We start from the raw sequence: 23,213 nt of genomic DNA, 5'->3' as shown, positions 1-23,213 counted from the left end.
ACTATGTATGTACATGATCGAAATAATATCTGACAAAGTCTGACAAAGAAAGTGATGCCTTAGACCAGGGATGGGCAACTTCAATGCTGGAGGGGCCACAATTTTTCATCGACACTACCCAGGGCCGGCTCTAGCCCATTTGGTGCCCTAGGCGAGATCCATTCGTGTTGAACAGCTCCGCTTGCTGTTTCACAGAGGGTGGAACTCCTGTTTTTGTTTGCCCATGGTGCCAACCAGGCTATATAATACAAATGTCTGTCTATATAATTATTAACTTACAAGTAAATTCCCAAAGAAGCACAGCTGGAGACCGCTAACAAAGTTAGAGACAAGAGAGACAATGAAAGTGCAAACCGCACAAAAAATGTGCTTAACTGTGTTAAGCTAGCGTTGCTTTATTTCAACCTAGCTAGCAAGCCAATGCAAATGAAAAGTTTTCACACAAAACGGCATTTAAAAAATGGTCGGGACTTCTTCTCCTCCTCCTCTTTTTTTTCTCTTTCGATACTGCGCACCGGAGAGCTTTGACGGCCGTTTCATCTTGCAGGATATATCAAAACATAACCTGTCTGTCACTTGACGTGACCTGACCTCTGTAACAGCGATCTGACCGTCTAAAGGGGGGCAAGGCAATGACCACACGTCACGTGACTCAGCACCACAAGTGACAAAATGTCATTGTTTATCTGTTTCTTTATTTTGTTAATATTTATTATTTCAAGACAAAACACGAAGGGAGGGTGACAATGGGCATCGAAAATTATTATTGTTTTTTTCTTTCTCCCTCGAGGGTGACTGGCGGCGCCCCTCCAGCAGATGGCGCTCTAGGCGACCGCCTATGTCGCCTATGCCTAGAGCCGGCCCTGACACTACCACACACTGTAAAAAATAATCTGTTTAATTTACGGTAAAATACCGGCAGCTGTGGTTGCCAGAACTTCACCGTAAAAACTACAGTGAGTGGATTTTCTATTCTAAATTTAAATTTAAATGTAAATATCAGCAAAAACTGTAATTTAGACTGAATAATCCTGTTATTTTTAGGGTAATTGTGTAATTCATTCACACATCATGGTATTTCTCCATAAATTTTGCATGAAAATGTAAGCAAAACAGCAAAACTGTGTGTTTCTTCCAGTTTATAACAGAAAAAAGTAAAAGTTTTGTGCTATTCTTAGATTTACGGTAATTAAAAGTGTCTAATTCGGTGACATACAATTTTTGATTTTACGCTCTATTTCTGATGTATTTCACAGTATTTTACTGTTATTTCTACAAACATTTTTTATAGTGCAGGGCCACATATAGTCGAGTCAAGTCAAGTCAAAGTTTATTTATAGAGCACATTTAAAAACAACCTCAGTTGACCAAAGTGCTGTACAGTTATTAAAATAGAATAAATCATATCCTAATAGGTATAAATAAAAACAATGAAAACAATAAAATACTAAAAACAGTAAAACAATAAATAAAATAGTAATAAAAGCTCAATCCAAAACAGAGTTAGAGATAAAAAAAAAAAGACAAATAAAAGGGTAAAAAAAGGAAAAAGAAAGCCAAGGATTCTTGCCTAGCTGGGACTGAACGCCAAGGAGAATATAGGACCGGGCACTTAACCACATATGATGAAACTGCAATTTTTAATTTGTTTACAGTGCAGTAACTTAACATATTTCATGCTCAAATGCATGTACACTGCAAAAAAGGTGTGTCTAAAAACAAGATAAAAACACTAAATCTGAAAAAATGATCTTGCTGCATGAACAGATAATTTCACTTGACAACATTTCTTGAATTAAGATTGTTAAATCTAGAAATACGCATGTTGAACACTTAAAATAAGAAATTAACTCTTAAAACAAGATAAATTATCCAACACTTCTAAATCTAAGTTTGTTTTATCCAACCAAATAATTTGCAGTGTATAACAGTATAAATAGGAATACAAAAGGTTTGAAGCAAATAAGTTGCCCATCCCTGCCTTAGACTAATGTTAAGTTTTGGTATTGGTACCAGTTTGACAGTCATGTAGAGAGATTTCAGAAGACACCCGGCTCTTTTAGTATTCATGAAAGAGTTTCTCTGAGTTACTATCGGTTTTGGTGCAGACAAACAGTCAGCAAGGATTTTCTATGTCAAGGAAACAGAGTCTAAATCAATTATAAAGAAAAGAACATGCTAAAGAAAGAATAGAAAGAATGTGGAAGATGGACGGAGGAATGGAAACACTAAAACGAAAAGAAAACTAAGCTAAGGTCACTATTAGGGGATAGGGAAAAATAAAAGAAAGGATAGAAAGGTGAAGAAAGGGAAAGGGAACCCAAGTTTAGAAAACTGAAATCAGTTGATTTCAAAGAATTGATGCACAGAAAGAAGAAGGAAATTAAAGCAGGTTTAAGGTTTTTTGATATTGTGTTGAGTTTGGCTGAACCTGTGGACAAAAGCAAGTGCTCCCATGAGCATCTTAAGCTAATAAATAAAAACATACATACCCTGTAAACCTTCGATGTAAATTTACAGTAAAATCTGAACATTATTCTCCTGGATTTATGTCACACAATATGCCATTATTTACAGGTATTGACTGTAAGTTTACACTGTAAAACTACTGTAAATCTTCTTTAATTTTGTGTGTAAACCTGGGATGTAAATAAGGCGGCAACCTCCGGGTGTGAGCAGGGAGGCAAACCAGGAAGTGCCATAAGCTGCATTCTACCGAAAATTCCAGCAGGGGGCGCTAAGTTTGGCTGCAAAAAAAATGTCCATTCATTTCAGTGCAAAATGAGAAAACTTTTCACTTGATTTATTACCTCAGAATTTTTTTTTTAAGAAAAAATCGTCAAGATAATTTGATGTTGATAGTTCTGATAATGGCCCCATGCAGAAGAAAATAGAAGTTAAAGAATTGTATGATTTGGGGCGTGGCTACCTTTGATTGACAGGTGGCTAACAAGGCGAGCCGTCATCAGGAGATAAGCAGAACAATGCGTATCCACGGCAACGTGTCAGTGAAGTTATACATAACATTTTAATGATATAAAATCGACGTTTACCGATTAGGTCTCATAACTTTGACCCTTTCACACTGTAATGTGAAATAATGACAGTTTATTTGAACGTTTTGTTCAGTAAAAATGTCTTGTTCAGCGTTTGGTTGGACTAACAGACACTCCAAGGAGTCGCTGCTCAGTTTTCTGAGGTCAGTAACATACATTTTGTTTTTGTTTGTTGCTAGCCAAAACTAACATCCCAGTTAATGCTCCAGCTAATGCTAACATGAATTAGCAGCAGCTTCTCTCAGTCAGGTTGAGGTGTAGAGAGGCTGTAGTCAGTGATCAGATCCCTCTCCTCCTCCACAGTCCAAATATGGTCTGCTTCCTGTATCGGAAACAAGATGGCGACAAGTGTAACGATGAACTCGATGCTTCCAATGGGCCACAAACCAATGGGTGACGCCACGGTGACTACGTCCATTATTTATATACAGTCTATGGTGTAAATACACATTGTCTTTGCGGTTAAATGAGCCGGGTCTGATCTATTAAAAAGCCCAGCCCAAGTATGCATCAAATTGTAAATTTATTCATAGCCTCACCTCTCACAACCTCTCATTTCTACCTTCTAATTTATACTCTGCCACTTGGATAACTGCAATCACATATAAAAAAGAGGCAAATTGTGCTCAGCTTCAAAACTTTATTGTGATGCACAAGTCATGGTGCTATCAGCGGCCCCAATCCATTCTGTGTGAATTCACCCCTGAATTTCTGAAATACAGTAAGAAACTATAATAGAATGAAATAAAATAAAATAAAAATTACTGCAAAGTGCATAGCTGCTGACAGATGAAAAGTTCAACAGAATATATGCAAAATGGCATGGGCCTCCAGCAGCCTGGTGTCAGTGCTGGCTCCCAGGAAGCAGGATGAGGCCTGTGGGAGATGCCACTGATACGGGCCATGGAGCTCTGACTGCAGGTGGAGGGTGGGAGCGGAGCCAGATTTGGGTCTTATCACTGCTGGAGGCCCCGCTAACGTCCGAGCTAAAGGAGGTTCTGGAGTACCAGCGTGATGTGTCAGAATTAGGGTTGCCAACCATCCCTTGAAAAACGGAATCGTCCCGTATTTAGAAACAAAAGCACCCGTCCCGTATTGAGGTGAAAAGGGACGCACTTTGTCCCGTATTATTGTGACAGTCAAAAAATAGTCAGTAAATGCCAATGAAAATTTAATAACAGGGCGCTTTATATGTAAACTTACGGTAAACTTGTTCCCAGGCCCGTCCTGCTCTGTGACCAATGAACTGACAGCATATTCACACACGAGTATGACGATACAGAATACGGTCATCCCATTGGTCGAGGAGAAGATAGCAGAAGACAACAAAGCAGCATGCGTAGGTGACAGTGACACAGACGCTACACCTTCGAGCAGCAATGTATCTAGTACCCCTCCGAGAAAAAAACAGAAAAGGATGCAAAAATACTGAAGAATGGGTAAAAGGAAGCACCGGGGTGGAAAAAGTGCGTGATAACATCTATAAAGCACACTGCACGTTGTGCCGGCGCTCTTTTTCCTTAGTCTATGGTGGACTGACTGATCTGAAACAACATGCTTCCTGTACTGCGGTGACGTCATCTGCACTTTAAATTTTAGTGCGCAATTACATTGCACTTTACGGCCCGTTTGTCAGCTGCATGACTCCAAAATAGCTATTCAATTGTATTCATGCTGCTCCAATAAAATAAATACATCAATTTGTTATCAGCAAACTCCAGTGCATTCTTGAAGACCAGGTCCCCATGTGTTCATGACATGAATTTAATGCCTTTTTACTGAACCAATTTGGAATTATGGAATGCTATAATCTTCCAAAATGGCCATTCAATTGCATACATGCTGCATTTTAAAAGCCAACAAAAGGAGTGAATCAAATTGTTATCAGCAAACTCCACTACATCTTTGAAAAACAGGGCCTAATTGTTATTTTGTGTTAAAGTGAATTGCTGGATAATCATTTGTTTTCCATGTATTCATGTCACACAAAAATATGCATCTAATTCAATTCAGGTTCGAGTCAAATTGTTAAAAAATCATTTTAATTACAAAAAAGGGGCTAGAAATTTTCACCACGCCAGGATGGGTGAAGGCAATCGGGTCGGCCGGCCCTGCCAATGAAGTGTCCCTTATTTATTTTTCGGGGAGTTGGCAACCCTAGTCAGAATCTGACCTGATGACTGTGACAGGCATTTAGAATAACTTTATATGAATAGCCATGGTTCTGACTGATTGTTTCATTTGCTTATGTAAGGTCATGTAGAGTATCACATCCAGACTGTTTCATAACCAGTAAAAAGTTTAATTAGAGTACACTCGAAAGGGAAGCAGAGGATGAAAAGAAAGCTAATTAAAATACACTATAGAAGAGAAAAGGAAATAAAATGAGCATAAAAGTGAATTAAAGAAAAGGGAACCTGCTGAAAAGCACAGAAAGGAAGATAAAAGTTTGAATGTGTTGTTGGACTTAACCTTGCTGACCGGAGCGACCAAACTGAAGCAGTGAAGTGTTGGTGCTGTGACGGATGTTTGACAGCTAAATATTTAATGAGCCGAGTGTGAAGTGAAATATTGGACTGAAGGAGAAGATTTCCTCAGAGAGCTGAGCAGCCACAGATCCACTTTATTCATGCTCTATTTTTATCTGCCTACTCCTGCACACACACACACACACACACAAACACACACGCCACACATGAACTCACATCTCTCTCATGTACATGCACATTTTTTCCGCATAAACACGTTTCTGCATAAATGAATTTTAATTAACTTGTTTTTATGTAAATATTTTTGACTCTCACTTTGTAAAGCTAACTTTCGGATAAATACCTTTTCCTTTTGTCCTTCTTCCTCTTATTATTTCTTCTTCTTCAGACTCGTGTGATTCTGTTGAACTGGTGTGCCTGGTTCCTGCGCATGCGTCGTCCCGGTGAGGCGAAGGTCCGTCTGGCGTGCCACAACGCCACCAAGCATAGGCGGGGCAGCCTGTCCAGCCTGGAGCTCAGCGTGAGCCAGGGCTCTCTGCGACATCACCCCCAGGTGACCAACGGGAACCTCCTGTACGTCGGCTTCCGGGGGATGGAGGGTTTGCACTACGCCTCGCCTTCTGAACCCGAGCTCCTGTGTTCGCGGCTGGTCGGGGGCGGCGTGGGCAGCGAGGAGGCCGTGGGAAGAGGAGGAGGAGGAGCTGCGGCTGGCTCCGCCCTGGAGGCGGAGCTGAACCAGATCCTGGAGGAGGTGAGGTACATCGCCAGGCGTTTTCGCAGCCAGGACGAGGAGGAGACGGTGTGCAGCGAGTGGAAGTTTGCCGCGGCGGTGATCGACCGGCTCTGTCTGGTCGCCTTCTCGCTCTTCACCATCCTTTGCACCATCGGCATCCTCATGTCGGCTCCCAACTTTGTGGAGGCCATTTCCAAAGATTTCTTCAGCTGAGGTGGAAAGGGAGGAGGAGACAGCTGATATCTTTATTTTTATTGCTGTCTATAGATCCGATGTACAGACCCAAACCAACAATGTGTTCATCCGTCTCTGTAAAGTGACTTCCTGTCTGTGTTCACCAAAGAGTGTAGAAGGAGGAGAAGACAAGGGGTCAAATTATGTCATGTTCTTGGTGTACAACATATGCGTAGTTTACCGTATTTCCTCAAATAGTAGCCGGGGCTTCTATTAATAAAAAATCAGTTTGGGACCCGGCTAATAATAGGGGCAGGCTATTATTTGAAGGAGGCTTTTATTAAAAAAATTAAATCAGAGCAGCTCTGACCGGCACTTTTTAGAGTGTTTTACACAGCGCATTGTAGCCAGTTACCTGGATGTCGGCCATATTGGAAGTACTGGGATGTAAACAAACAATGAACAGCACGCTGAATGTTCATTTTAAGCAGGATTTAAAATGTCTAAACTACTAAAAAGCCCAGAAGAACGTGCGTAAACGGTTCGACTTTACAGAGAATGACTTGGACAGCAGGAGAAACAACCATATTTACCTACAGTACTAACTCGTGTGGCCAAACTTCTAAATACAGGTGTTGTGTTGAAATCTGTTACCGTCAAACGATGTTTCCTGAATGGTGTTCTTCGTAGCATCACCTCCGCAGTTGGAGTTAGGATTTAAGTTTAAGGTGAGGCCTTGTAGAGAGAACTGTTTGGGGTTGAGGTGAACTTGGGCTCATGTTAACAACTTAAAGGAGGACTGGTTGGGGTCAGGGGTCAGGTTGGTGCAGGTTAAGGTAAGGGGGACACATATCGACGGGGGAACAGACTTTGACATAACACCGGTAAGCAACATGATCTCACAGAAATCCGTGAAATAGCCGCGGATTTCGCTTAACTCAAAAATTTCGCTGAAATTTCCGTGAAACTGTCACGGATTTCAAAATCAAGTCAAAATATTGATTTTTCACTAAAAATGAGAGAACTGTCCGCCATGTTTTTTGTTCTGACCGCCGGGACCTTGAAAGTCACGTGACTTGGAACAAACCAATAGCCACGGGATATGACTGTCATTAACTTGCATTGTAGCGAAATCCGTGTCAGTTTCACGGAAATTTGAGTGATTCCGTGGCTATTCCACGGATTTTGAGTTAAGCGAAAGTGAAATATTTCACGGATTTCTGTGAGACCAGGTTGCCGGTAAGACACCCGGCTTATAAAAGAGGCCGGCTTTTATTTACTAAAAATTGTTTTTACACCTGCTTACTAAATGAGGCCGGTCATTAATAGGGGCCCGGTTTTAAATTGAGGAAATACGGTAATTGGAGTTGCAGATGGTTTTTGATCTGGCCAGATTTTAATGCACGTGTTGTACTCCAAGAATATGATCTAATTTGACCCCAAGTCTTCTCCTCCTTCTACACTCCTTGTATGTGGCTCTCAGCTCCTGGCCCATTGTTTCCTACTAAAGATGTAAAAGTCAGAGTCACAGTCTCTGTTTCCCTTTGTCATTCCAGACCTTTGAATCGCTGCCCACGTCTCCCACTCTAAACTCACGTTAAACCAGGACATCGTAGTTAAACAAAGACAGAAATGTTAAAACAAAAACCCTGTACATTACTAAATTGTCATTGTTTCCATGTGGACTAAACAAGCCATTCACTCCTATAACCTTAATTCCAAAATAGTTGAGCCACTGTTTAACTTTATTATTTTTTTAAAATGATCAAATTTAGAATTCAGAGTGCATATTTCTAAAAAAAAAACAAAAAAACACAAGTTCATCAGTTTGAACTGTTTTTATCTGAACATGTCAACAAGAATGAGCACATTCATCACATGAATTTATTTTTTAGACAATTTCCCAACTTTTTTGGAATTTGGATTATACGTGAAACAAGCAGAAATGTAACTACTGGTCAAAAGTTTTAGAACACACCAACTTTTCCAGAATTTAATTGAAAATGATGCAGTTTAATGTCTCAGTGTACTCTGAAATTAATGCACATTTGCAACATTTAAAATTCTTTATTGAGCATGATAGTGTTTTGAAAGTAAAAAAAAAGATTCAAAATCACATTTTATGTTGGACTAAAAGACTAAAAAAAGACACAAAATGACCAAAAAAAAGACACAAAATGACGAAAAAAAAGACACAAAATGACGAAAAAAGACACCAAAAGACACAAAATGACTAAAAAAAGACACAAAATTACCAAAAAAATACACAAAAAAGACACAAAATGACTTACAAAGACATGAAAAAGAATTCAAAAATGGACAAAATAGCCCAAGACTCCATAGAGTTAAGTTGTTAACCCATTTCTTGTTCCCTGAAAAAGGCCTTCTTGTATAATTCTGAAATGTACATTATTTTTCAGTTTTGGTTAAGCTTACCTTTTTTTATTTACCTCTGGCAGTTCACCACTTACCTTTGTACCCTTTCAAGCTGTTCATTTGACTTGAACTGCTTGAATTCCAATAAAAAACTGGAAAAATTGGGGTGTTCTAAAACTTTTGACCGGTAGTGTATGTTTGTGTATTTGTAACAAAAAATCAAAGGTGCACATAATAATTATCTTTTTAATTATCGTTTTAATCAGCATCTTGTAGCCTCCATTCAATGTCTGGATCCGGCTCAGGTGTCATCAGGTGAACCCGTATATTAGAGCTCCTGTCAGCAGGTTCAGCATGATCAGCAGAGTGAGAGGTGACAGAGCTCACTGTCTCCCTCTGAAGGAGCCATTAGTTGCTGTTTATTCTTCAGCATGAAAACAACTTCGGAAAATGACTGAAAACAGGCTGAAGAAAATGCTCTGCTGACTCCTTTAACTGCTTCAGGTCAGTAAATAATTGTACAAATGTATAATAAACTTTTGTCGAGCGTCACACAAACTTTTTGTTTTCAGGGCAGCTGCACAGAGAGCTCATCTCAAACTGGCGTATGAGTGATTGTTTTTTTTTACTGCCTCCCGGGAACAGACACAGTTAATATTCACTCCATGGAAATTACATTTAGAAAAATAACAGATTTGCTTCTGGATGTTTGAGGGGAAGAGACTCTGTAAAGGAAGCAGTTGTTTAATTTGTTTATTTTAAACAAAGACTAAATCGTTATAATTACCAAATCAAATGTAAAGAACTGAAGATTCATGCAGCAGCAAGTAGAAAATTTCAATTCAGGATAAATAGATATAGTACAGATAAAAGTCATGCAGATTCGATTTGTGCCAAAAGTGTTGCATTATGCAAAAACTCATATCAGAAATTACTCTAAAGTAAACATGCAATCACAGGAAACTTAAATACAGGATAATACAGGATTAAATACTGAAGATTCATGCAGCAGCAAGTAGAAAATGTCAATTCAGGATGAATAGATATAGTACGATAAAAGTCATGCAGATTCGATTTGTGCCAGATGTGTTGCATTATGCAATAACTCATATCGGAAATTACTCTAGAGTAAACATGCAATCACAGGAAGCTTAAATACAGGATTAAATTATGAAGTATTATTGATCAGCCATTAGTCAAGGTGGTGCAATATACCTCCAAAACTGTCATTTTTACGCATTATGTATGTCTTTTGTGCAGTTAATGGAACAAAAAACAACCTCAGAAGCCTTTAGTTTAGTTTTTTACCGTCCTGCGTGTGTGCATCTGTTAATTGTGTTAATTACTGCGCATGAGGTGTTCATTATGTTCAAATCTTAATTACTGGATTGCAAACATCAAAGCTACAAAATTAATCAGAAATAAAATAAAATGATGAGGAAGTCTACGTCACATCAGCAGTGTGAACTAAGACTTCCATCCAGCTGTAAAGACAATATTCTTTAACTATAAATGTACTGGTGTATCAGCTGCTCGGAAATATGTACATGCCATGGAGACTTTTCCTGAATAATAAAATATTTTTTACACCTAAGATAAGAGCTGAGGAGATAATATGGTGGTTTTCATCTCCCATCCAGTTGTATAGTTCTGTAAACATTTAAGAGAATAAAGCTGATTCTGTTTACATGTTCAAATGTCAGTCTACAATGATTATAAGAAATCTTTCATTACAAATGTACATAGTTATATTTCCTCTGTTTGACCTAAAGTATTGTTTAACATGATATTGTTAATTAGTGCACATTAATTAAGTCACACATTTCTCTTTTCTCTCCTACTGGGTGTCAGATTATGGAAGCCCAATACTGCCAAAAAAAGTAAAACTTTTTTTTTTTAACCCATAAGAACCCATGGTGACACCCGTGTAACAAAAACGTTAAATCTTCTATTTTTTGTTACTAGGAAAAGTTTAAACCCATTGAACAGTTCTAATCCGTTAATACAGTGTCCTGTATTGCATTTAACTTGTTTTGACCATATTTCCTGAACAAATTAAAGTCACAATTTTGATACACAAAAAGACACATGGTTATTTGTATTTATTTATTATCGATTTATTATTATTATGCTACTTAAAAACAAATCTAAAAAATAATTTGTTGTTAAACAGAACTAATAATGTCACAATTTTGATAGATGTTGTGGAGATGCAGAGAAAAAGGCAAATTTGTGTCTAGTTTTTTTAAATTTTAAAATACGAAATATAAACATAAATATAAACATAAATACTATAAGCGCCCAATGTAATGTTTATGTCACATCACAGATCTTTTACATTTAGGGATAGTGTTTTTGAAAACACATCAGAAATGGTGGTATATCCCCCATAACTTTCCTTTAAGGATAACTGGGTCTGGGTTGTTATGGGTTAAAGTGGAACGCAAGAACCGACCAAGGTTACAATAGTTTTGGATTTTTCATTAGTTTTAGTTTTAATTTCGTTGTGAATTTTTGTTTTCGAATTCAGTTAGTTTTAGTTAGTTTTAAGAGTGAGTTTTCTAGTTTTAGTTTAGTTTTTATTTTTTGAAAATGCTTAGTTTTAGTTTAGTTTTTATTAGTTTTAGTGTTAGTTATAGTTTTTTTGTAATGGGCTATGTGTTGGGTGCCAGATTCAAAGAGGTCATAATAAATTTTGCCTTTATTTCCTTTGGTTTATCCATCTCAGCCCCAATAAGGTTATTAACTGTTTTGAATTTTGGTTCTAGTGTAAACATCCCAGTCTCAGTAAACATATTCACCATGTGTTGCATGTTCAAATAGAAACACTGAATTATGAATGAAAAAAGTTGACAAAAACCAAAACTAAGGACATTTCCACTATAATTTTAGTTAGTATTAGTTAGTTTTGTAACCACGCAATACAGTTTCAGTTAGTTATCGTTTTTTTTAAAAACTCTAGTTTTTATTTTTATTTCAGTTAACGAAAATGTTTTTTCAATTCTAGTTTTCGTTATTTTGTTAGTTTTCGTTAACTATAATAACCTTGGAACCGACACACACAAATATTCATGTCAGTGTATGATCCTGATCTGAAACAACATTTTAATAAGTTCTGGGTTTAGACACACATCGATCCACCAGCTCTCCCTGCTGAAGTCTTTCATCTCCTCACACAAAAGCACGGAGCTATTGTTTGTGTTTGAGGAGTTGTTGGTGCCAAACCAGGATTAACCTGAGACTTGGCACTGAGACACTGAGACAGACAGACAATCAGACAGACAGAAAAGCAGAGCAGCAGCAGATGTTCTGAGACCGTTCTGATAAAAACCGCAAAGAGAGCTGATTGGCTGTGAGAGAGTGTATAACTCTGTCAATATTCTCCCTGTCGGAGTGAATAGAGAGTCATTCTCCAGATTGTTCTCCGGGGAAACTCGTTTCCTTCCTCTTTTATTGCGCGTCATTTCTAATTTGGCCAGCTGTGGAGGCTGGAGGATGAGTCCCACTGTTATTCACCCAACACTCGGCACACAGAGCCAGAAGCTCCTCCAGGAAAAAAAAAAAGCCCACCCATTTTAAAAGGGGCAATCAGTGAGGATTTTACCGCTCTGTGGCCCAGACGGACTGGGATGTAATATATCTGCCGGGTTTCACCAGCTGCTCCGGCTTCTGTCTGGCCTGAAGTTTGCTCTGGAACCAAATTACATGACAAACCCAAGTCGTTCGGATACCAAAGAGGGTGAAAGCATCGAGTGCTGTGCAGCAGGAGAGAGCTGCCAGGCACACAAAGTTTAGAGCAGCAAATAAAAACCTTTAATGGACACTTAAGATGATTTTAACAAGGCTAGAGCCCTGCTACCATCCCAAAGAGAACGCAATTTTCATTACACCCCCGTTAAAAAACTGTTGGATGGAGCATACAGCAGACTGAAGTTTAATAAAAATATATATTACCTACCACCTCTTACCTGTTTCTGATGGTTAGTTTTAGTGTTTGCTTAGGCCCCATTTACACGAGGACGCTTGCGGGTAAAAACGACAAAATATTTTATCGGAAGTGCCTTTCGTTTAGACAGTGACTGCATTTTTGGGGCTTAAAAACGCAAAAATCTGAAACCACCTTCCAAAGTGGAAAAGTTAAATACGCTCCGCCGTAGCGTGTCATCTACACTGACAAGACACAAAACTCTGATCTGATCTGCTCACGTCACGTATGTGTTTACGTCACATACATGCTCCAGTACAGGAAAATAAACAAACATGGGATTATTTCCATGCGTTGGACCTTCAAGCTGCTCTGGCAGCTCTAATAAACTTACAGGAGTCTTTCCACCAAATGTACAGGATATGTACAGATAGTATTAGTGAACAGAGAAGGATCTGGAATTACCTCCATCACATTTTGGATGCAGCAATTGGTCGGAGGCGAGCCAGACGGCTGTGAACGAGACCTGGGAGATCTAGTGATGGTGGAGAACTTTGTGGAAGGAGTAGCTGATGAAAATGTGTGGAGTGAAAACTTCTGCATGCCCAAAGATGCTCTTATCGCTTTAAGTGATGCTGCCTGGCTGCATACAATCGAATTTCACACACTTTTGCGTCACCGTATGCAGCAGATTTCCTCCTGAAAACGCTCGTCTAAACGAGGAATAAAAAGTGAAGACGCGACGCCACTTTTGCGTCTTCTGTTCAGACCGTCATCATGTAAACGTAGCCTCAGATGCTATAATGAGAACTAAAAACCCTTTTCTACACACCCGTGCTGGCTTGGCCTAACTCGGTTTGACTCAGTGCAGCAGGGATTTATATTTTCAGTACAACCAGGCTGCAGGCTGTATAAAGAGAACTGGATACAGTGTTGGAGGCGGGGCCCTGTTCATTCCTAGGAAAGTTGTTTTGTGTCACAAGAAGCTGAAAAGTTTGACTTCCATGTATGAAATGACCCAGCTCTTCTTTTGATCTTCCACATCTATGGCGCCCATAGAGCATGAGAAACTTCCGTCCACTTAGTTGTCTCTATTTGGTTTAACACTCTGCTAATTTTAACAGGAATAAAAGAAATTAATCATATGGCTCTTCTACTCTCTAAATGTTATTGGACAGAATGAATCAAATTCTGACAGTGAAACAAGTAATTCTGCAGGACTTTCAAAATAGATGTATCTGCTGAATTAAAGTCTTTTTGGGTCCAAAGGCATCACATGACCTGAAAGTTGTTATTCCACTACTTGGCCACTTTGAAAATTGCCTTTAAAGTTAGAAATTCTTCCTGGACACTTGAAGTTGTATCTATAACTGATGAGTTCTTTATCTACCACTTCCATTCGATTTTTTAAAAATTTGAAGAGAACAGCTTTATTGTCCCTGAATGATGACAAGGCTGATCCCACGTATCTGCAGCCCCCTTGGAGCAGGTCAGTCATGCGTTAACCCAACCCTAGAGATGGTCCATCTCAGTAATGGGAACATAAAGCAGCATGGCCTGGTTTGATCATAGACTGTATATAAATAATGGACATAGTCACCGTGACGTCACCCATTGGTTTGTGGCCCGTTGGAAGCATAGAGTTCAGCGTTACAACAATGAAACTATTTATTTTAGTGTGTATTCCTGTTTTATTTATTTTATTGTTTCTTGTTTGCTTGTTTATGTACAGCACTTTGTTGCGGCTGTGGTTGTTTTTAAAGTGCTTTACAAATAAAGTTGAGTTGAGTTGAGTTGAGTTGAGTTACACTTGTCGCCATCTTGTTTCTGATACGGAGAACAGACCATATCTGGACTGTGGAGGAGGAGAGGGATCTGATCACTGACTACAGCCTCTCTACACCTCAACCTGACTGAGAGAAGCTGCTGCTAATTCATGTTAGCATCAACTGGAGCATTAACTGGGATGTTAGTTTTGGCTAGCAAAAAAACAAAAACAAAATGTATCTTTCTTACCTCAGAAAACTGAGCAGCGACTCCTTGGAGTGTCTGTTAGTCCAACCAAACGCTGAACAAGACATTTTTACTGAACAAAACGTTCAAATAAACTGTCATTAAGTTAAAATACAGTGAAAGAGTCAAAGTTATGAGACAAAATCGGTAAACATCCTTTTTTATATCTATATAACGTTATATATAACTTTATTGGCACGTTGCTGTGGATACGCATTGTTCTGCTTCTCTCCTGATGATCCCTGATGTTAGCCACCAGTCAATCAAAGGTAGCCACGCCCCAAATCATACGATTCTTTATCTTCTATTTTCTTCTAAATGGGGCCATTATTAGAACTATTAACATCAAATTGTCTTGAAGATTTTTTACTAGCGATTGAGAACGTAGTGTTGTCCTAAAGAAAAATCTGAGGTAATAAATCAAGTGAGAAGTTTTCAAATTCTGCATTGAAATGAATGGAAAGGTTTTTTTGCAGCCAAACTTAGCATCCCCTGCTGGAATTTTTGGTAGAATGCAGCTTAAGGCACTTCCTGGTTTGCCTCCCTGCTCAGACCCGGAGGTTGCCGCCTGGGTTTGACTCGTCGCTGCCAACAGTGCCAGTGGCAACACCCTATAAGTGTGTGACATCAGTCATGTAACAGATGATTATAATAGTGAGAGGTTATGACATTAACACATGTTCAGAGATTGGTTTTGGTTTTGCTGCATGCAAACTGAGAAAGGCCCAGAGATGTAGTTGAAAGCCCCAGAAAAATCCAGTAAGTGGCCCGAGTTAAAAGATTTAGCACTGCAGACCGAACATTCACACTCAATACTGCAGACCGTTGACAGGTACAGGTGTTGCTGTGATAACTTTCCAGACTTTTAAATTCCTATTTTATAATCTCGTGATGAGGATAGACAAATCTTTAAAATCGTGATGCTTAATAACCTGGACTTCCTGGCTCGTATTTTATTGTCCTGCCATAAAATCCAGCAGTCTTCATTAAAAGTTTTCATTAGAACTACTGTATTTCTACCCAGAAATAGTCTCAACGAAATATGGACTATCCAAAATAACTGAGACATTGTGGCCATTCCAGGTGAGTGTTTTTAATTTTAATGAGTCGATATTTTAAATTATTTTCACCTGCATTGTTTTAAAGTCTCCAAATGTAACCAAGGTGAGTAGGAAAACATGTTTGTGATTTGTGGGGACGTTTCAGCTCTGCTCTGAATCCCATTAACAGGCTGATGCTGTCCTCTAGTGAGGAGTTGAAGCAGTGCAGCCAGACTGCTCTAACATATGACATATTTTAACCTCCTGAGACCCAAGCTTTAGTTTGGTAAGTATTGTTAGTTTCTCCTAGATATTTAGGATTAGTAGGACCTGATAAATACAAAAACTAAGCGTTATTAAAAACAAAGCATGATTAAATACTAAGCGTTATTTTACTGTAGAACACAATTAAATCACCAGTGTATAAAACTTTTATTTCCATACATTTACAGCCTCTCTTTGAAAGAACGACAGTAAAATCTATTCATTGTCAAATGAGAACTTCCTGATTAGCAGTCGTAGCTTGTTGCTATTGCTAGAAATAGTCAAATTTGTACAGAATCTCAAACTACAAACATTATTCAGCACAAATAAACAAGTTTTAACCATAAAATCTGATCAGCTTTTGTACCTGGTCCACTTTTTTCTGGGGATAAGCTGTTGATTGACTTTACCAAGATGCTGCCATCTGATTTTTACACTCCTTGATGTATTTTCTAGAGTGTGTACTACTGAGGACAACATGTCATAGTTAAGCAGAATGAAGTATAAAGTCCAACAAACCTAAAATGTAATGTCCACATATGAGGACGCAGGTTCTCAGGAGGTTAATATTTTATTGTCATGCCTCTAAGAAAACAGTTCATGTGGAAAGGTACAGTATAGCCTTCAAGTGCAATGAGGAAAAATTTAAAAAAGTGACCGCTGGAGTTGCATTGTGGAACAAAATGATCATTCTTCCTGCACTGAATTACAAAATGAAAAAGAAGATTAGTGTTCATTTGGGGGAAAAAAAGATGAATAATAAAAAGATAAGAGCCATTATTCAAATGAATAAACATACAGCAGTTTGATCGATATTATATGTGTTTATTAAAAATGTTTTGTTTGGGGAAAAATCTTTACTGTACATCATGTTACATGTATTTAAAATGTTAAAGACAGATTTGAATCGAATAATACAACATAAAATATAATATTTATTAGCAAACAGACTTCATTATTATTCAACACAGATTTTTCTCTGATCGACTACTGTAAAACAGGAAATATTTACTATTCAAAAGACAATATTTGCTTAATTTTCAGCTTGTTATTGTCAGAGATTTATAGTTAGATTGATTTTTTTCTTTTCTAATTGCTGTTCTTATACACATCATAAGACTTATAGACATTATAATTACTAAAACCTCTAGATTATAGTAAAAGTAGAAAAACTTTAAAAAGAAAGAAATTCATCAGATATATATATATATATATGAGTATATATATAAATATGTAAATATATATATATATATATATATATATGTGTGTGTGTGTGTGTGTGTGTGTGTGTGTGTGTGTGTGTATGTAAATATATATATGTATGTATGTATGTATGTAAATATCAACAAAAACTGTCATTTACACTGAATATTCCCGTTATTTTTTGGGTAATTGTGTCATTGTGACATCATGGTATTTCTCCATTAACTTTACATGAAAATATTATATTTTTACAGCAAAACTGTGTGTTTCTTCAGTTTATGACAGTAAAAGTAAACGTTTTGTGCTATTCTTTGATTAACGGTAATTAAAAGTATCTACTACGCTGATACACAATGTTTAATGTTACGCCCTATTTCTGATGCAGTTTGAGTGTTTCACTGTAATTTCTACAAACATTTTCTACAGTGTATATATATAATGGAGTGTCTGTTTGCCTCTAAACCAAAAACGTCATGTAAATCATTAATTTAACTGGGAGTTAATATGATTATGAATAAAAGCACAAACATTAGACAGCTTCTGTGTCACGCGGACAGGTGTGTCAGGTTGCAGCCGTTCTCACCTGTCTCGATGACATCACTGCTGGCCTGTCAGCCCCTCTGCTTCTGTCTCTGTCTCCCTGGATGTTTCTGAGTGTCTGCGGGTGTCAGGATGGGCAGCGGAGCGTCCGTCAGTGAAGAAGCCCGGCCAGAGAGGCTGGAAGCCCGGGAGGCAGGGCCCGAACCCGCCCGGACCTCCACACCTGTAGGACGGAGCGGCAGCACTCTGCAGGTAAATGTCTATTTCATTCAATATGCAGCTAAAAGGAAGAAAAACATCCAATGTGTCAGTATGGAGCACATGTATGGTTGTCCATTTCTAGCAGGAACAGAAAAAGTTAAAACTTTACCTTGTGATTAAAAAAAAAAAAGATAATTAAGTCATGAATGAGAAAATTTCTTAAAAGATAGATTACTTTATTCATCCCCGAAGGGAAATTCGGTTAAGATGTCTTAAATAACTTGAAATGAATGACTTAATTATTTTAGAAAATAATGTTTCAAATAATGAAAGAAAATCTTACAAGACATTAACTCAGTATTTAAAAAAAAAAAAAAAATGAAGTCATTATTGTGTTTATATTAAGTTTATCAAGTTTATTTTTTTCTCATTGCTTTACGATTTCATGTCACTATATTGCAATACTAAGTCATTATTTTTGATTATTTATATTATTTAATACGAAGTTAATAATGTTAATAAAAGTCATTACTGTGTCATTATTTTGAGGTACTAAGTCGTTTTTTGAGATATAAATCATTACTATGAAATAATTTGACAGTAATAGGATCTTTTTTTTCCCCAACACTGAAGGAAATTTGCTTCCACAGACTTGAGCTCTGCAGGATCCTTCTGTAAATTTTGGTCAAGAAGGTTATAAAGTTTTAATCAGTGGCGGTTCTAGACAGGGGCCTCCAGGGGCCGCTGCCCCTGTGAAGAAGCCCTTGGCCCCTGCTGTGGCCCCTGTGTCAAATTAATAATAAAATGATCAATTTATAACAATGAACAATTCTAACTTTTTTTGTTCAAACAATATCTTATTGTACACAAAAGGAACCCAGAATGTGAACATTGTATAATAGTTTAATCGTGCAATAAAATATATATCTCTATCTATCTATCTATCTATCTATATATATATAAATATATATATATATATATATATATATATATATATATATATATATATATAGATCATTCTGACTGTAATGCGCTTTCAAAATAAAAAAAGTGATTGTGCACAAAAATGAGAAATGTCATTGTCATACAAAAAAAAACTGTTATTGTTGGTGAGTCTCATTATTTAAATCAATGTATTTGTATCTTCCAAATATATGAGATGTTTAAATAAGCTAAAATAAAGATTTTGAATGCTTAAATATCATCTTTGCCATTTTTTTATGTGCTAATGTGCCCCTCTGATTAAACACTGGCCCCTCCTTGGCCCCCACAGTAAAACTGGTCTAGAACCGCCACTGGTTTTAATTTTCAGTGACCTTGTCAACATGTTGTCTCTGGTGTGTTTCCAGGCAGATGAGGAAGCAGCGAAGCCTCAAAGTCACACTGTGGAGATCCAGTCTGTAAAGAGTGAAGAGAGCAACATGCAGACAAAGAAAGGAGGAGAAGAAGAAGAAGAAGAAGCAGAAGATGAAAGAGAAGAAGAGGAGGAGGAGGAGGAGAAGGAAGAAGAAACAACACAAACTGTCCTGAGTCCAACTGTGACTGTGAGCGGCTTTGTAAAATATTCACTAAAACATTAATTATGTATCTGTCATGTTATCATGACATGACTATTATATCACTATCAATTACAACTATCATGTAAGTATCTCATCCAATATTGATTTCACATATTTATTAGGAATATTACAAACAAACTAAAATAAAAATAACCAAAATAAACTAGTTATTAATTTATATAGAAATGCAACATTTACATTGTATTATGTTTTATACAAATTTTCAAAATACAGAGAATTTAGTATTCGGTGTCCATCACAGTATTAAAAATATATCAAAAATGGTCAGAAATGGCAAACATTTGTAGAATACATTAAAATATATTTGCACATACTAAATTATATCTAGAGAGCTTTTAAATATGCTTTGTTTGCTTGTAAATATGCTGTGGTTTTGCTTATATAATACTGAAAATATAATAATATTGTGAACTAGGAAAAAAGTCAACACATGGCTGCAGTTTCATTCGAAATGGACATTTTCATATTTAAATTCATTTTATTGAGTGTGCTTGAAAGAGCATACTATATACTATCCACCGGGCTTAATCCTAGATTTTATTCTTCCATTTCTTCCGTGTTTTTTTTCCATTCGACCACTCCTCCCAGAGTTTTGGTTGCATATACTGGTATCGAATCGACCGGCTCAGCCATGACAAGTGTACATTGACTTTTCTAAGGGTTTTGGCAATCGGTTTTCAAATTTTTCTGCAAAAACACGGCAAAAATCCCCCCAATTTTACCTTATGGAGAGGCTAGAGTGGATGACATCTTCGCTAGAGTGTAGACGGAGAGAAAAATTTGTCAAAAAATAAATTTGGAAACTGCGCTCAAGGCTGCAGATGCCATTCTACAGAATTAATTTATACATAGAAACTTGCTGTCAGAGTCATAGTTTGGGCGTAGGATGCAGATGCGCCACCAACAAGCACCAACAGCCTCATAGACCGCCATGTTAAAAAGGCAGGAACATTTCTGGAGAAAAGCAGAGGTACCAGTTTCTTCTGTTCGCTCTAAAAAAACAATTTCTAAATTTTTCTCCACAAAACACATATGTAGACGTTCAGGAAGAACTCAGGATGCTCAAAGTGAAGTTGATTTAATGATAGGAGCTACGGTTTGGCCAAAAATGCTTTCTGTTCAAGGGGAACTCACACCTGTTTTTCACTCTCTGTTTGCTCACACCTGTTTTTCGTAAGACACAAACTGACGAGTTTCACACTACTTACAGACAGACAGACAGACACACCAAAACCTGTTTTATCTTACAGGACGTCCTCCTCTTTTCCATTTTGAAAACAGTTCAAATTGTAATCCAAAAATGTATGAGTGAGAGTCATTGGCCAGAGTCAAGCACACTCAAAATTTCTTCATAAATGTTCTAGTTTTACTTTTTAGCTTAAATTTCTTCATAAATTGTCTTTTAGAACCGAAAAAATGACTTGATTTACATGTAAGCTATTATGATATGGCTGCACCGACACTTTAAAAATGACCACAGAGGGGCTAAACTGCGAATGTGGCCTTGGTTTTTATATTAATCAAAATGTTACATTTAACTCTCTCTGCTCTGTAAACTACACTGTCAGGAAACTGTTGCAGAAGGTGAAGAGGTGTCTCTGGATTTTGAGAGTTTCCTCCACAACAACGGGATGCTGTACAGCTGCTTCAACCACCATGGGAACAGAGTTTATGTGGACGAGTCGCAGGTAGGAACCACTTATCTGGAAATAAAATATTGCAATAGAAAAATGATAAATACCTTGTAAATTATTGGGGAAACAACTTTCCAATAAAGCCTTTGGTTTTCTCCTGATCCAGACTAAATTATTTCAAACTTTTCTTTCGCACACTATTTATGTTCAGACCATTATCCAACAGTCTATTTCAGGGGTGTCAAACTCTGGCCCGCGGGCCAAATTTGGCCCACAGTGTAATTTTATTTGGCCCGCGAGGCAATACCAAATTATTATATTATTATTGTACTATAAAAGCTGACCCGCCGGTATTATACGGCGCATTTACTGCTTATACTAGATTTATTATTGTTATTTTATTTTTAAATGTATTAACCCGTTGAAAAACTTTATTTTGATATTTAAATCAGAAGGATGCAAATAGAAAAGAGGCATACGATTTTTATTTATTTTTTATTTAATAAATTAATGACATTGATGTGTTTTTTATTTGAAATTTGATTTTGCATGTCTGCACTATTTAGTTATATATTGTATGTTTATAAGCGTTGCTGGTTCCATATTTAATGTTAAAGCAAAACATGTTTGGTATATATTAAAAGGTTTATTTGTTCAATGTTGGCCCGCGATTTTATTCAAGTTTTACATTTTGGCCCATTGCGTATTTGAGTTTGACACCCCTGGTCTATTTATTTATCACATCTTGAGACAAAAAATGGTGAAGGTAACAATATCTAAATGTCGATTTCTTAAATCTTCAATTATATTTTGCTTTTTTTTCCTCTTTTCTCAATCATGAAACTGACTTAGAGAGGCCACAAAGTTCACATGATTTAAATCCAACATAATGGAAAGCCTTCAATGCACGCTCACCAGAACAAAGATAGATAATAGGCTTCAAACAATAATCAAATGCCTTTTTGTTATCCCAAAATAATTAAGTGACTTTCACAAGATTCCTTCATCATCAGCATTTTTCTTCTTCCTTCATCTGCAGAAACTTGGAAGATTTATCTCAGTTTGCTTTGAAATAACAGCAACATCTTCCTGTTTTGTTTCATAAAGATTTTCAACCAAATGTTGTTTCAAGAGCCTGACCATTTTTTTTTTGTTAAATGCATATATTTCATGTTTAAAAAATGTAAATAAAACAGAAAACAACTTTAAGGACAAAAACATATCCAAAGTTTTAGGATTTTTTTATGTTTTATTTTGCTTGTTTAATGTTGACTGATGAAACTCAAAGTCCAGACTGTTAACCCATTTGTTGTTTCTGCATGAAGTCTGGTTCATGTGTCACGTTGTTTCTCTGTCTTGACCAGAACCTGCAGCCATTTCCAAAGGAGTGGTACAGTCAGGGACGCTTCATCACTCCCAACACTGAGGTGAGTGTGTTTAAAATTAGCTTTAATTAGGATTAATAATGCTAGACCTGAAACCAAAATCAATTGGTCTAAAGCTATCGCTGTGGTCCAAGGGTTACTTTGAATTTAATTAACGTTTCATATGATTCTCTTTTTATCCTGGAATCTGTGTATATTACCAGTCTCTCTATATTTCTGTTTGGGCTGAATTTGTGTTGTTGTGTGTTTTTTTTTTTTTTTTTTGGTCGTCTGTCTGTTTTCGCCGTGTGGCTTTGTACTGGTGTATCGTTGTTTTCATTTTTTGTTGTTGTGGTTATCCTTTATATTATACTTTGTATGTTATTTGTGTTTACATTATGTCTAATTTGTAAATATGTTCCTGAGTCTTTGTTGTCTAGAATTGTGTTTAAGTGTCTTGTTTTCATATTGTGGCTCCTAATAAGTAATCCACTGTTCTTTTCTTTGTTTCTTCGTTAATAAAAATAATTTAAAAAATAATAATAATTTTTTTTAAAAATTAGCTTTACTACAAGTTAAATCAATTTCACCCTGCAAACTACAAATTGAGCTGCAGTGTCA

General features: G+C 37.0%; 2 protein-coding genes across 2 annotated transcripts in view; both read left to right on the top strand.

Annotated features, from left to right (window-relative positions):
* The window catches only part of LOC131973058 (neuronal acetylcholine receptor subunit alpha-7), an 84,472-nt gene extending 77,486 nt beyond the window's left edge, over positions 1-6,986 (top strand). The window contains exon 10 of the mRNA XM_059334903.1: positions 5,934-6,986. Coding sequence (XP_059190886.1) covers positions 5,934-6,491 — 558 coding nt within the window. The 3' untranslated portion in view covers positions 6,492-6,986. The remainder of the gene's footprint in view (positions 1-5,933) is intronic.
* A 10,959-nt stretch (positions 6,987-17,945) lies between these two features.
* Positions 17,946-23,213, top strand: part of LOC131972984 (uncharacterized) — a 21,857-nt gene continuing 16,589 nt past the window's right edge. Inside the window, exons 1-4 of the mRNA XM_059334817.1 lie at positions 17,946-18,065; positions 19,364-19,414; positions 21,163-21,282; positions 22,593-22,655. Of these exons, the coding sequence (XP_059190800.1) occupies positions 17,946-18,065; positions 19,364-19,414; positions 21,163-21,282; positions 22,593-22,655 (354 nt within the window). The remainder of the gene's footprint in view (positions 18,066-19,363; positions 19,415-21,162; positions 21,283-22,592; positions 22,656-23,213) is intronic.

This window comes from Centropristis striata, chromosome 6, assembly GCF_030273125.1.
Source record: "Centropristis striata isolate RG_2023a ecotype Rhode Island chromosome 6, C.striata_1.0, whole genome shotgun sequence".
NCBI lineage: Eukaryota > Metazoa > Chordata > Actinopteri > Perciformes > Serranidae > Centropristis > Centropristis striata.
The sequence above is the reverse complement of the archived record's forward strand: the minus strand, read 5'-3'. Positions and strand labels throughout refer to the sequence as shown.